This window comes from Heliangelus exortis, chromosome 1 (genome assembly GCF_036169615.1).
Source record: "Heliangelus exortis chromosome 1, bHelExo1.hap1, whole genome shotgun sequence".
Taxonomy (NCBI): Eukaryota; Metazoa; Chordata; class Aves; order Apodiformes; family Trochilidae; genus Heliangelus; species Heliangelus exortis.
The window spans coordinates 190,311,835-190,327,412 of NC_092422.1; the positions used below are offsets into that span (position 1 = coordinate 190,311,835).

General features: G+C 45.2%; 1 protein-coding gene across 4 annotated transcripts in view; it reads left to right on the forward strand.

Moving 5' to 3' along the window:
* Nucleotides 1-15,578, forward strand: part of FRMD4A (FERM domain containing 4A) — a 367,278-nt gene that overhangs the window by 71,225 nt on the left and 280,475 nt on the right. Inside the window, exon 1 of one of the 4 annotated variants that reach the window (XM_071734085.1) lies at nt 13,723-14,377. The exons of 2 other annotated variants lie outside the window; for them this stretch is intronic. In XM_071734085.1, coding sequence (XP_071590186.1) covers nt 14,345-14,377 — 33 coding nt within the window. In that variant the 5' untranslated portion in view covers nt 13,723-14,344. Of the gene's footprint in view, nt 1-13,722; nt 14,378-15,578 lie in introns of those variants that run through there. One more of the 4 variants, XM_071734083.1, reaches the window with a different exon arrangement.

Genomic DNA, 15,578 nt, shown 5'->3' on the forward strand with positions numbered 1-15,578 from the left:
TTATTCACAGTGGCATATGCCATCAGTTCCCACCATTACACCATTCCTGGAAAAGGGAGATGGAGGCAGTTTGTAGATTACTTTAAATAATATTAACAGGATGAAAATACGGGGATAAGCCTGCCACAGGTGATCAGGCAGCTCTCAGCAACCCACCTGAGAACCAGAGCAAGGAAAATGTGGCTATTCCATGGAGACCAGCAAGATATTTCCCACAGCTGTAACTCTGCCTTTGGCTGCAGCAAAAAAAAGCCCACACTGTCAAAGCAAAAAAATCTCTACTGTTTCACATCCACACTGGAATTGACTGAGGTCCCTCCAGGATCACTGGAGATGTGCCATGGACTCAGTAGGCTTTGAACTGGGTCCACAAGTAATGAGGGACTAGCTCTGAACCTATCCAGGTAACATTGAAATTAGTCAAATGATCCGGAATGGAAAATGGTCCTGTTGGCAGCTCATGCCTTGGGCAAAGGCAGGGGAGCCTTAGCACTCCCTGTTTCCTGATGAGCAGCTCCAGATCTTTGAGTCAAAGATCCATCTCTCACCTTTCAGACTTCCTTGAAGGTACCTCTCTGTCCTGGTAGACAGCCATGAAGATGTTTCTGTCCTGGGTGGTGCTGTAAAACAGCTTCAGACCTTTAACCCAAGCCCCAGAAATCACCAGTGGCCCCTGGGTCTCAATATGGGACCCAGTCACCCTGATATTCCATGGTATGTGGATTATACTTTGTGTGGTAATGCCACAGATGTCTTGAACAGAAACAGAGATTGAGCTCCTTCACATAAAATCACAGAGAAAGAAAAAGTAGGGCATCTGGGAGGCAAAATCCCCCATTTCTTACAACTCCCTAGTTGCTTTTCCTGCATGGCAGCAAGAAGGCAGCTGTATGCAATGGGGGTCTGCTGAAATGAGGGCATTCCTTTTGCACATGCATATTCAAAGATTAAAGAGAAAGCTTTGAAAGATTTTCAGAAAAGGGGTCAATTATGTAGATTTTGCATGGCTTGTTATTAAGGCCAAAACTCCCATCGTTTTAACAAAGGCTGGAGGATACCAAAGCACAGATGTAAAGACCTGGGTCTAGATTTGCCAGGGAGAAGGGAGGGAGAATCAAAACATTGTTAATTATATCCTCTCAAGAAAGGACTTGTGGTGCTAGGAATTCATCCCAAGAGGATAATTTCAGGGCTACAAGTTGTAATACATATTATTGCTGGTCTAAGCAGGAGCAGGGAAGAACTGTGGCACCTTTGGTAGGTTTTTGAAGAGAACTCATAACTTGAAGCAGCCTTCTCTGGGAAGACTTCTCTCTGAAGTCTTCAGCATCAATACGAGAATGAACTGAAAGAAAACTGGTCAACCATTATTGCCTTGGTCTTTGCAAACTCTTTGGTGAAGTTTCTTACAAAGGTTGTTAAGGAAACTGGAGGCATTGGGTGAAAGGTAAAGTATTGTGTCATTGATTTAAAAACAGGCCAGGCCAAAAAAAAAAAAAAAAACCAGAGCAAGAGTGATTACTTATTTATTAAAATGCCAAATGCCTAACAAAAGGCTATCGGAGAGAACATATTAGCCATCTTTTCATGCATAAATAAAAGGTGTGATCTAGAGGAATTAAGACTTTCATATTTCTTTAATATCCAACCAAAATTCCAGAACTATTGCTTTTCTCAATATTGCACACATCTGTTGGTTATAAGAAGGTTACCGAAAACAGGGTTTCTTGAAGTAAAGAATTTTTCAATGGAAAAGCAGATTCCAACTAAAGACTTCAAGAAGAGTTCACTTCCCATGAGAAAATATCCAGTCTTTTCAAAAAAATATTTAGGCCCAAATTGTGTTTCAAAGAGGAAGTTGTGGAATCTTATAATGTACACACCTTACATCAGAGAGAAAAATATTTTCTGATCAGCTTTGTAGATCCTATTATTCCTGACTGCTTAGCATGAATTAGGTAGGAGTACAGAAATGATGGGATAGTGGTATTCCACTTTTCCTCTACAGATGTCCAAATAATTCACAAAGGCACTGCTGGCTCTTAAGCATAGGAAGGGTGATAGGAAGGAGGTACCTAAAGCTAGCACAAGACCCTGGAAGGGAACCTGCATGTCCTAATTCTCCATGCAAGTCCCCTTTCCAATAAATTCTGGGCTATATTATCATCAAATGAAAATCTCTGAGCTGATCTTTCAGAGCTGGCATGAAGAGGCAATGAAAATTCACAATTTGAAAGCTAATCCTGACTTTTTCAAAAGAGGAAAACTACAGGACTGCCCATTTATCTCCAAATTGAATCGAAGACCATACAACTCTGCATGAGCATTGTTATTTTCCTTTATCAGCAAGACATTGTTTTGTTGCATGAAATCTGTATGTTCAATAGATTTGATTTTCCAGGCAGCTGGGTTATCTTGCACTGTGAAGGCTCTCTCTTAATCTCAATTGCTGCACTTTTCTCAGTGCCGTTCCCAGCTGCTCAGAAAGGAGCACAGCACTTTCATCTGTCTTTTCGTGCTCTTATTAGGTGTGACAGTTTCAACAATACCCGTATGTAGAAAAATATGCAGGTTTTAATTTGATTTTTAAAAATGAGATTGTCAAAAAAAAAAAAAAAAACCACATAGGCAGAAAGATGTTGCTTTTAAATAATGAAGGTCCTGCCATGATCACACACTAATGATGTATTTCCTCAGGAAGATGAGCTTTTTCTTTTCAGTTTGCTCTGCCACATAATTGCAGCCAAACCTTATTTATCCACAGGAGACGAGGGAACAGAAGAGAGCTTAAATATGCAGAGGTGGCCATAGGTGCTTTTCAAGCAATGGTGGCACACAATTATGATTAATGTGTGTATCTGATCATTTGGTTTCTGGTAAGCATCTTTTGAGAGACTAGACTGTTGCTTACTTTTCTTCCTATACTGATGAGCCTTTTTCACGTAAAGGAACCTTACCCTGGCTTGTTGGAGTCATTATTTCAGAAAGCATCTATTGGAATGACTGAAGTACCAACAACATGGGAGAGCAAGAAGAAGCAAAGCCCCCTGGGGGGACGGGATGCTTCAGTGGAAGACTCTGCTCTGAAACTAAAGAGTGTTCAATGTTACAAGCAAATGCTTAGAAAAGCAAGCTGGAAATGCCCCAAAATTAGTGTCAGCCTACCAGCTATCCTGGAGGCTGAGCATCTGCAATGGAAGGATGCAGATCCCCCCAGCTGCTTGCAGCTCTCAGTGTGTTGGAATTTCTCCTGGAGTTTCCTCTCTTTCAGTGCAAGGAAGCATTTTATCACCCTGCCCCCTGCGAGGGGCAGATGGATTCATTGTGCAGAGAGGGCCAAACGTGCTAAAACATGAGAGATGATAAAGTGGTGGCTATGCACATCCTTGCTCCAGATATTTTTCTGCTTGTTGCCCCGGGGAAGAGAGCAAAGGGAGAAAGGATCCGCCAAGAAGCAGGATGCAAACTCTTTAGGAGGGACAATTAGATTTGCAAAGATTCCTATGTTTGCATTTCCTACTAATAGTTACAGCACACAAACCAAGTTCCCTTTTGCAAGGTTGCCTGGGCTGCAGCACTGTCAGTGGTTTAATAAATGGGTTGCACTGAAAGCAGGGGGAGTGAGAAGTCATCACACACCCAGCTCAGCCACCCCTGCTACAGCAGTGCTCACCTGGGAGGCAGAAGGTCTTTGGCCCACTGTTCTGTATCCAGAAGATCCCAGGCAGAGCTCCAATAAACCTAGCATTGCCCCAGAAGGATGGGTTTTTCTCTGGACCAGGTGTGTCTAAGGACTTTTCCCTACATAAGAAAAAATTATTAAAAAAAAAAGAGAGAGAAGAACCAAAAATACAGTAAGCTACTTCTCACCAATTATCTGAAAAATGACAACATTTAAGCAGAAACAGAAATCCTGTATTTTGACTTTCTCAAGCAGCTGATGAAAGTCTTCCCCTTCTCATGGTTGTTTGCTCCTTCTGCTGTGACTTTCTGCTCTTCACAGGGCAGATAATATAAACCTCATTTATTCACTTTTGGGGGTTTTTGCCTTACATTTTTTTTTTCTTTTAGCTGAGATTTTTTTCTGATCCAGTGTCTCCTAGATAAATAGATATAAATATCTCCTAGATACCCCAGCTCTGGGGATTGGGGAATGGATTTGGGTTTGGGAAGGCTGAGTAAGGACAGGAGCCCTGTCACTTACTGCTGACAGAGAAGTCACCACACAAACCCATGGTCTGCATGTCTGACATGCTAACAGGCTGCAGTGCTACAGGATGAGTTTTCCTTGGGTGAGATAATTTTACCTCCCAGGTGGTTATAACCGGTGGGTAATAAATTCAATTATGTTTTTAAATGCCCTTTTAAAATGAGGATGACTTGATTATCTATGGAGCACTGATTTAGAGTAAATCTATATAGTCTGTTCAGTTCTTAAAAAGTCACAGGTGTTAAAGATGCTGTTTAACTGCATCAAAATAAAATAAAATAAAATAACCTTTTAACAGTCTTCCAGATTACCTGTGTGAGGTCCTGCAGGAATAAAAAGCACCTTAGGGAGAAACTATAGCAATTCAGCAGTGGTCAGCTCTGGGAAGATGATAAAGAAGTCCATGGTGTAGTTCCCTCTATAGGGTGTCCTAGAGCCCCATATGGTCTGAGAAGCAAGGTTACTAGCAAGGTTATTTCTAAGGATCATGGATGGAGGAAGAGCAGTTCCAAAGGAGCAATTAGAGATGTTCATTATAGGGAGGCAGAGCCAGGAACATCCTCCCTGGTTTAGCTCTCCAAAGGCAGAGATATTTACTGTGATTAATAACAGCAATGGGGCAGCAGCAGGGAGGAGCTGATGCTACAGAAACACTACTGGTCTTGCTGGACACCACTGCCACACAATCAAAAAACACCTGAAAAAAACGCTTTGGGTGATTATGAGCAAGAAGTGGTTCAGTAGCTCCTCCTGAAGTCAGACCCACTGCTGTTGGTATTTCATTATCATTAAGAGCTTACTGCTAACAATATTTCCTATCACTTATGTGCTCGTGTACTTACCCCAGGAGCAGCATCTGCCTTCTTAGCAAGACCCTGCCCATACCTGGATACTTACCCTAAGGACCCAGGAGAGCCAGAAACTTACAGCAAGTCCAAAACATGGGGTCCCCTTCAGCTCATCCCACCTCTGAACACCCACAGCAAGCTTTCTGCATCCTGCTGTGGTTTTCTGCTTGGTTCAGGTCAGCAACTGTGACATAGACAAGAAGTTGTTGTTCCTATGGACATGCAGTCCTAGGCAAAGGCAATGGAGTGATGGGCACTGGAGCCCACTGGTGGCCTGGTGCCTGGACCAGCTGGGCTTCCCAGGTGTCCTTGCTCCCACCTTTCCACAGTCAGCTATGGATGGAGCTGGTACTGATGTGAGTGCCCCACTAACAGGTTAAACAGGACTGTAAGGAGCAGTTTGCTAGTGATTTTTAGTTAGGAAAAAAAAAAAAAAGAAAATAATCTAAAAATGTACTTGTGCCTGGCAGGATTGCTCAGCAGAACTAATCCTTTGCATTTCTTTTGCATTTTCCATCTGTGATTTCATGGTTAATTGACTTATCCACGCAATGTTCCTCTGAGGTGTAGATTATCTCCACTTTCAGACTGATGAAACCCAGTGCGTGGGAGTTTGAGGCATAACTTGCCCTAAACTCTCAGGGGATTACAAGGCAGGGGACAGAGTAGAGCTGGGTCCCTGCTCTGCATCCCTGATGTGGGTTACCTCTCCCCATGGAGAAATACAAGAAATCATGCTCCATGTGGGTAAGAACCATCACATTCTACACCCAGAAGACCACAGCACTGCCTGAAATGCTCAGCATTTGATGCTGATTTGATGTCCCTGGACAGATTGTGAGTTGTGAACCTGCTCTGGTCCCACACATGAGCTGTGAGGGCTCAAGTCAGGCCAGTGCTCGTGGAGAAATGCCACAGACCCCATCATCAGCCTGGCTTTTATTTTCAATCATCCCAGGGTCAATAACTGCACCACAGCACCAGCCATATCGACTGTGCTGATGCTTTGAAGATCAAAATTTGTAACAGTCCTGCCTACAGCTCTCCAGGTGGACCAAATCTCAGTCCATCTGTTGTAAGGCTGAACTTCACCTCCCTCCAGTTGTGAGAGACTTACCTGTTATGGGTTAGAGGGAGACATTTCTCATCCTTTGGGTTACATCTGCATAACTCCTGTAAGGGCTCACAGAAGAAAGGCACAAGCCCCCTGTGAACCAATAGGAGGCAACCCCCATGCAACAGATTTCTTTCTTTGACTGAACTAAATCCTTCCCTACACCTTCAACTGTGTGTCTGCAGAATGATGCTGCCTTTTAAATTGTTTTTAATAAGCAAAGTAAGGTAAAAAGGGAAGGAGAGTTGGGAAGCAGTGATGATGCTGTAAATGTAGTGGCAGATAAAAAGCAGGTGAGGAAACACCTAGGAAAATTGCCTTTCCCTCAGTCATTATATCCAGGTGATACTTTTGTATAAAGTGAGTTAGCTGAATAACTTACTGAACTGCTGTCCTTTACCTTTGCAAATATCATGAGCAACAGGCAGGTTTCAGGCAACTGATAGAATTGGACTCCACCTCCTTAAACCACAATCTGTCTTGCCTGCCCTGTGAGAGCTGGGTCTCCTCTCTCTGTACAGAGATGTGTCTGTAGAGCATCAAGAGCATTTATGAGTATTTGCAGAGTGTCTGGGAGGCATCTTGCATCAGAGCTTGTGTTTTTATAGACAAAAAATGGCTATAATCAGATTTCTAACTGAGACCATATTAGCTGTGCTTTAGCAGAGTTGTAGCTTGGGAAACTGTTTAATTTGACAGAGATATTAACTGGCTTGGCTGTGGAGTACCTTATACTGGCAAAACAGCTTCTATTATCCTGTTCTGTTGATTCTTGCAAACTAAACACACTCAGTGCATATTGCTTTCTCCACAGTAGTCAACACTGCCCTATTTGAATGGTTACTGAAGTGGATTAATAAATCATCTCTCCGACTGTTGAACATGCAGACGTAGCTCTAGTGCTCCAGTAAAATGCTTTGTGTGTGTTTTGACTGTTAACATCCAGAATCCAGCAGCAAAAGGAAAAGACAGCTCCAGCTACTGCTTAGGGAAGGAAACTCCATGGTATTTCTAGCACACATTTTAGCAGAAAACTAAGCAGGATGCTCAGCCTTGTGGTTGCACCCTCTTGGAGCCGTGACAGCCAGAGATTTTCTCTGCTGGGACAGGGACTCTGGACAGCAGTTATTCTTTTGAGTCTATAAGCCTCATCTATACAGCTCTGATTTTTCACCTACAGATACCCAAAGCATCCTCCTGGTCTGAGGTGAGGAAAACCAAGGTGGTCAGAATCTTGCCCAGGTCACCAAGCCAGAGGCTGGTCCTGGAGAACCTGCTGAGTCAGATGGCCTCTTCTTCAAATACAGTGGTTCCCATATCTTCTGGGGTGATCTCCTTGTGTGGTCAAGAGACAGCTTTTCCTTCCTAACTGCCAGGCTGACTTAGCAGGAATAATGATAATAATAGCTGAGATCATTAATGTGTCATAGAGATAAATGCATTCCAGTTCCTGCAGGAGAATGGGCAGACCCTGGTGCTAAGCAGGACAGGATGCTGGAATGGCTTTGCTGTCAGTCATTCTCAGCCTTGTACAGAGATCTGTGATCTTCAGATCAGACTTTTTTATGTCATATTGTTTTTTAAGCAATCTTCTTAATACCTTGGGACTTCAAAATTCATTGGATTGCTTCACTTTCATGGAAAAAGCATAACTGCTCTGGAAAAAGGTCAGTAGAGCCCTTAAAGAGGAGCTCCAAAATGTAACTGATGGTTTTATCCCTCAGTAGAACTGGTGCCATGTAAGAGTAAGTTGGCAAGTGATTTTGACAACATTCACTCATGCAAATGCTGCATCAATGGAACAGCTTGCAGAGAGCAGGGGGCTGCCCCATGTCTACTCCCCCAGAGGCATCCCCTCCCCCTCTGAAACCCCAGGCCAGATCTCAAAGAACAGCACCAGCAACCTTGGAGAGGAAAAACTTCCTTTCTCCGTGTTGAAAATACACCCTACAACTGGCAACAAATAAACACAGCTCCAGTTTCTCAGTGCTGCTCAAGCAACACACCCAGCACAGCACAGTTCCTCCCCTTGCATCACCAACAATGCTGTCAGCTGAATTGTGCCTGGATCCTTGGTGCCTTGGAGAAGTACCAAGCAGGAAGCACACAGATAAGATTTCAGGAACCCAGCAACTTTTGTAATGCTGCTAGGCTCAGAAAACACTCCTAATTCCTTGCCACTGGCTAGAAAAAAGAGCCCATTTAACTAAAAAATCATTGCTGAGAATCTGGCCGTTTTGCAATAACAAAGCTTTATATGAGATGACTTCAGAACAAGATCTGAAATACCATGGGGTTTACTCCTGTTTAGAACTTAAGCTGTAGCTGGAAAGGAGATTGGAAAGGCAGAGCCATCCCAGAGAGGTTGCACCCAGCCAAGAGCACAACCTGCAATCCCTGCTGTGCCATGTCCTGCCCACACCCCTTGGAAACAGAAGTCCCCAGGCAGGCAGAGCTCAGAGCTGCACCCAATGGGTAGGGACCCACAACCCATCCCACCCCACCCAGCGTGGGTCTCACTTCCTTTTGTCACACTCAAAAAGCCCAACTTGCTCATCACCAGAAAGAGCTTGATCTGCCCCCCCTGCATAGCTCTGGCAGGCATGGGTTGGACTCATCACTTTTGCCTTCTAAAAAAAATGTTTCTTATACAAAAGGCACTTAAAATATTCATAATTTGTACTTCTGGGTGGTTTGACCCTCTTTTTTTCACTGTTAATCCTTTAGGGAAAAGATACAGAAGAAGAAAGGAGTTACAGGATATTTTCAGTTGTGCACTTTTCCTTGATGAATGAAACAAAGTTAAATTTTTACTTTTTTTTTTTTTTTTTTCCACAACACAGACAATGAATTGTTGAATCATATCATAGAATCATAAGAATGGCTAGGATTGGAAGGGACTGTAAAGACCTCCAGTTCCAACCCCTCCTGCATGGGCAGGGACACCTCCCATTAGACCAGGTTGCTCCAAGCCCCATCCAATCTGGCCTTGAACACTTCCAGGGTGAAAGCAGTCACAGCTTCCCTGGACAACCATGTTTCAGCATCTCACCATCCTCACAGGAAAGATTTTTTCCTAATGTCTAGCATAAATATCCCCTCTTCTAGCTTTAAACCATTGCCCCTTGTTGAAAGCAGATACTTTTAACGATAGGGAAAAATTAAAGTCCTTAAAGGAGGTGGTTCCTGTGGGCCATAAGCAAATCTTGCCCTTTTTTAGATAACCCATGAGGAGTTTGCCTTTGTTATCATATCAGTAGATATAATTGTAGTAAAAGTGACAATCTAAACACAGCAGAGACAGGCTGGGAAACTGGATCACACGAACATCCCAGTTGCCTCCTCCACCCCCAGACCCAGTGCAGGCATCTGTCCTGCTTTGCAAAGGCTCCTTTTGCAAGGGCTGTGTGCTGATTCCCAGTTTTATTCTCAGAGGAAAAACAGAAACCAGGGGAAAACAGGAGCAGCAGTGATGGGAGAAGCACAGTAGCAATAATGCTCACACCATTTGGAGGCAAATGTTGCACTTAGGGATGTATGCAACAAAAACAAAAAAGTGAGCACAGGAGGCCCCCTGAGTGTTAAATATTCACTGGTATTCCCCACGCTGCTGGCTCTAAATAAAAGCCAGGTTTCCACGGAGCCCCTCTACATGACAGGGATGTTTCCCCCTCCCTCATATGATGCCATAGGCATTTGGATGGCAGGATGTCACCATGGCAACACTGTGATGCTACCTTTTGTTCACGGGATAAAATGACCAGGTGGGAGGTCAGGATGAAATGACCAGGTGGGAGCTCAGCCAGCAGCGTGCAGGCGAGACAGGGCTGGGCTGTGGCAGCATCTATTGTCCCAGCCAGCAGCAGGGATGGTGACAGTAGCTTCTTGCATCAGCGTGAAGTAGAGACTGGGTCTGTATCCTAACTCCCTCTCCTCTTCAGAATTGTCACAGGCAGCACAACTTGGCTCTGTATTGGGATCTCCACCCCAGGAAGGGTTTTAGTTTGCTGAAGTTCAGCCACATCAGGGAAACAAGGGGAAAGCTGAGAGTTCACATACATACCATAGAGTCTGGCTGCTTCTAGGACCCTCAGCCCATAGCCTCACAGTGAATATAAGGTGCTTTTTTGGCCATTTTTCCTCATTACTGGGTTCCTGGGTCAAGATTGAGCTCCAGGGTCAGACACCTAAATGTAGCCACTTACAACTACTTGGCTAAATGTCACCATATATTTCTGTCCTCACTCTGGTCCATGGAGGTCTATCAATGCCATCAGAAGAGCCTAGAAAGGGATCCAGCTCCAAGACAGCCCCCTCGTTTGGTCTGCTTCTATATTCCCAGTTGTTTAGACTATGATATGATATGAGTATGAGTATGAGTATGAGTATGAGTATGATATGATATGATATGATATGATATGATATGATATGATATGAGTAGCTATCTCACTCCCATGTTTAATTAAGGAGCCAAGATAATTTTTATTCCCAGCTTAAACCCTTGTCCTAGATTGAGGTGGGTTGAATTCAGGACAGGATGAACCTCTGCAACATCTGTGCAAACCAGACAAGTGTGTCCCATCCCCTCTTCTGCAGATGGAGAACCTGAGATACTCTGGGTGTAGCTGACCAGGCTCTGAGTCAAATGCTGCTCCCCTCCCCAGAAAGGGGATGAGAAAGCAAGTGTTCACATGCTCCTTTTGCCTCTGTAGTGCCTTTGATCTGAAAATCGCCAGATCAGAGGCTGTCGAACGAGTCTGGGGTAATTTCAGCATCTCCATGAGTCTCAGCCCAGGGGAGGAGCAAAGTGTCAGAGCATGGTACACACTATCAGGGCACTGCACTCCTGGCTACAGCAAGTGCAGCTTTCATCCTAGAGTGTGCATGAACTTCTCTGGCTCTCACAGCTGTGAAGTTATTGCTCTGAATGCGAAAGGGGTTTGCAAACCTGCTGGGTGTATGTGAAGGGTGTTCATACTGCTCCTGTAGCACACAAAGAACTGGCTGGTGGCTGCAACAGCAGAATATCTGCCCAGGTACCAGTAGAGCTCAAGTCCTTCTTGGTGCCTGGAAGCTGACAGGAGGATGAAATATGGTACACAATCCCCATCCAGCAGCTGCTGCTTCAGCCCTCACATTTGAATTGCCAGTCTCAACACCCTCTGGGGGGACCACACTGAAATCTGCCCAGGCAGAGCCATGTGGGTTTCCTGGACCCACTGGTGATGGTGGATGTGGGCAGACCTCTCTGTCACACACCACTTCAGTTGTGGCTCACAGTAGTTCCATGGTAGGGGGCTATGCTTCACCCAGGGGACCAGAGCATCCTCTGGGGTGGCAGCCTGTGCCCCCTGGCTGGGCAGGCTCCCAGCCACAGTCACAAGTGCTGCTCAGCCAGCACCATCCTCTTCCCCATTCCTGCTCATCCTGCTGAGCTGGGCTCTGCTCTGACTCATGCCACATCAGCACAATTCCCCAATCCACTCAGATCAGAGAGGCTTTGAGTGCTGCTGAACCAGAAAGGCTCTGGCTTGCTTTTCTGGTCCCAGACTGAATTACTCTTTTGGTCTTTAGGAAAACTACCTTCTTTCTTTTTTTTTTTTTTTTTTTTTTTTTGGCTTGCAAACAGAGATAACACAGGAAACCTCATGAGGCACTATGGTTTAGCTTGATTCAAAGCAGAACCCAGCCTTACAAGAGAACAAGGCATTCATATGCCACCATGGGTGCATCATCCATACTGTCTTACTGCTTTAAAGCTCGACCACGGGGCCTGAGATTGCCAAAATTCCCAAATGGTCCTCATTCTGTTGGTCACTCGTGACACTTTGGAGACTCAAATTCCCCTGATGATCTGGAGAAACAATGTCTTGCAGATGAACAGACTTGTGAAGCTCAAGTCACAGTCTGGCAGGACTTTGTACAGCAGAAAAGACACAATGGTTGTGTTTTACTGGAGCCTGGAATTCCTGCTGCCATTTATTTGAAGTCTTATTAAATCTTGCAAATATCAATAGCAAAACATACTTATATGCATCCAGCAAGAAACAGGAGCCTGTCAGCATTGTACACTGTCTCTTTAGCTGTGGAAAACTTATCTCTGCCTTCAATATGATATAATCAGACTCGTTCACATTTAATAAGAAGCTGAGTATGGGTGAGAACAGTTAATTATCTTTGAAATTAGTATTAATCACCGTAGGAGGCACCTCCCCTCCCTCTTTTTATCCCATGAGGAATAACAATAAAAATGCCCTAAAACTGCACAATCTGCAGGGTCAAAAGGATTGGGAGAGATAAAGAGGAAAAGGGATGTGTGGGGTGGAACACCCTCATCTGTGTCACTGCCTGGGTGCACTTCTGCTGGGGCTTGCCAGGGCAGGGGTTGTGTCTACCTCTGGCCTCACCCTAGGATTTGCACTCTGTGTCCTCATAGATCACCATGAACATACTCCCTCACACCTTCTCTATCTCAGACACACACACACAGAATTTTCATGGTTGGAAAAGACCTCTATGAGCCTCTCGGTGTAGCCCCCAGGAGGTCGTGTTGAGCATGAAGGATGTGTGTGGGCAGAGGTACTTCCTGACCTGAGCAGCCAAAGCATGAAACCACAGCAAGAGGAGAGGTCTATGGATAGGGGTGAGGAGCCAGAAAGAGCTTGAGGACCTCCTCTCCTTGGCTTTGGAGGTTTGAGGAACACCAGTTTAGGAAGGAACCTGTCTCAAGTGTTGGCCTTGATGGAGCCTCAGTGGCTGGCAGGGACCAGAGTGCAGAATTTTGGATGGCAAAATCTAAATGAGGTGAAACCCCCTGGTCATCCAGGGAATGTGTGGCAATGTCAGGAGTTTGACTGGATCCCAGTTCAGTGCTTTAACGACAGTGACTCCCTATGAGTGTGTAGCTTTGGGGCCTCAAAGAAGAGCTGATGTTAAAGGACATTAGAAATTTCCACCTGTGCTGTGCTCCTACCAGCCTGACAGTGATTTTCTAACACTGACAATCAGGTTCTGGTGGTGTAATAGGGTTTTTTATTTCATTTTTGGACAGCAATTATGTACTGGTATCTGGAAGGTTATCCCATGAACTGGGGAATTGGAGCTTTATTCATGTCTGTAGTAGCAAGTGGGGTGACCCCAGGGGGAATGAACCTTTGGAACAGTGGCAAGCAGCTGGGGATCATTTGATGGTGTTTCAGGGGGGTGTTACTATGAAGTGCTGTGGTCTGCCTGTGGACTGAAAGCTGGGGTGTTTGCAGGTCTGAAACCCATTTTCCAGTCGGATATTTTTTCCTGAAAAAAAAAAAAAGTGCCAGCATCACTCCGTGATAGAAAACCAAAATGCAGTGAAGTGGGAGCAATTAGGGAATTTTCCACACAGGTGTGCTCTGATCTGAATTAAAATGCTAATAGAAACTCATTCAGCGAGGATCTTTCGCTGACTAACTTTGCAGGGCTTTATTCCTTTTGTTTCCCTCTCTTTTCTTTCTTTCTCCCCCTCAATTCCCCAGCTGACAGCCGACAGGAACTCCCTTTCAGCGTGGGTTTGGACAGCAAACGCTCCCAGCAGAAAATGCTCCCAGCGCTGGCATTTCCGAGCCAGCACTGGGGAAAACCGCTTGAGCAGAAGCTTGGGATCGGGACTACACCCTTTTAAAAGCCAATCCCAGGGAATCCACAACCTTTCCACGGCGTTGAAGTTTCCTGGGTGCTTCCCCAGGCAGCACAGAGAGTCGGTGATAGCCAGCCCAGCATCGGGGGGGATGTTACGGGATTTAAACCCGGCAGCACAATAGGCAGGACGAAGTCCGGCACCTTCCCATCCCTGCTGCTGCCGGGATCCCCACGGCTGGGCTGGGATCACTTGTCCTGTGCTGAATGCATTACGTAAGGCAGGGATCGTTTGTCAGCAGCGATGGTACAAACATAGCTGCAGGCAGATTATGCAGAGAGAGAGAGAGAGAGAGAGAGGGGAGGGAGAGGGAGGAAGGTTCTCTCCAGGAACGGTGCTCCACGCAACTGAGGATTGCAAGTTGGGAGGTTGGCAGGTGGCCGAGCTGCCGGGAGGCTGTGGCTGGCTGTCCCTGACATGCTCTTCTTCGTGTGGGATGCTTGAGACAGGCGTGAGAGACTAAGTTGGGGGACAAGGATTGGCATGAGGATCGGACCAAAATGGAAGGGCTTCTGTCTCCGATGAGAACGAAGGTAGGGGAAGATTTTAATGCCTTTTGAAGCTGCTCATACCCAAGGAGGGGAAGGGGAGGTGAGGGGCTAGCTCTGTGAATAGGGGGCTTGCAGAGCTTTTGTCTCTTTTCTTTCTTTTTTTATTTTTTCCTTCTTTTTCAAAACTACGCTCGTGAATGTAACTCGGCAGAGGAGCGACAGCCGTCGCCTCCAAGAGGGGAGTAACCCATCACTCTTCCTCGACAGAGATGACCTTTGTAAATGAGTTTGCCTTTTGGAGTAGACAGCCATATTTTTGTTTGAATTTCCAGTCGGAGGCTCTCATTGTGGCTGTGTGGCTGTGCCTGCTCCCTGGGGAGCCACTCGGGGAACGCGTACCTGCCGCGTGGGGAGGGATGGATGGTGCCAGAGGGTACCTCAGGAGGATATTTTCAACAGCAAGGGATGCGTGGACCAGCAAAGAGGGTGTTTTTCTACTCTGTCATGGTGGGAGACCTCTTGGTGTGGACCCAGACCAGAAAGCTGTAAAAGAGAAAGTGTGGAGGCAGACCTAAGGAATTGCTGCACTTGTCTGCTGCTGTCTCACGCTCCCAACTCTCTTTAAAGGTTTGCCATGATCCTGGTTATTAAGGAAACTTGAATGCCAACAGGGAAAAGCTAGAGATAAATGCAGTGGTGGTTTAGTTTGTAAAATCTCATTCTGTGCTGTTATTTCTGTGTGGTCCTGGGGAACTGATTGAATCCTGGTTGTATTTCATTCAGTCTCTGCCTCCATCCCATGTGGTAACTGCCCTGGGTAAATCTTTAAGTGCATCACCAGGTGCAATCCAGCCCTGTTGTATTGTATCCCAGGACTGGGAGAACTGGAATTTAATGACAATTCTTGCTAGCAACAGGGCATCTTCATATGTCTTAAAAGCAAGCAGTTTCAAAGGTGTAGTCAGACCAGAGTTATTTCATATAAATGCCTGACTAGAAAAAATTCTGAGAAATCTTTTGGTCCAGCCCCTGTGCTGAGGCAAATCAGCTAGTCTGGTCTCCTCAATTACATCCCTGCCATCTACTATCTTAAATTAAAGGCTCTTCAATGGTTGAAAGTATTTTCAATATTAAAAGCTAGAAAAGTGATTTAAATAATAATAATTAGCCAGCAAGTGGCTGCAATGTAATTCTCCAGGGGAGTAATTTTTTGTCCACATTATTCCAGGTTTGGTTTTTTTTT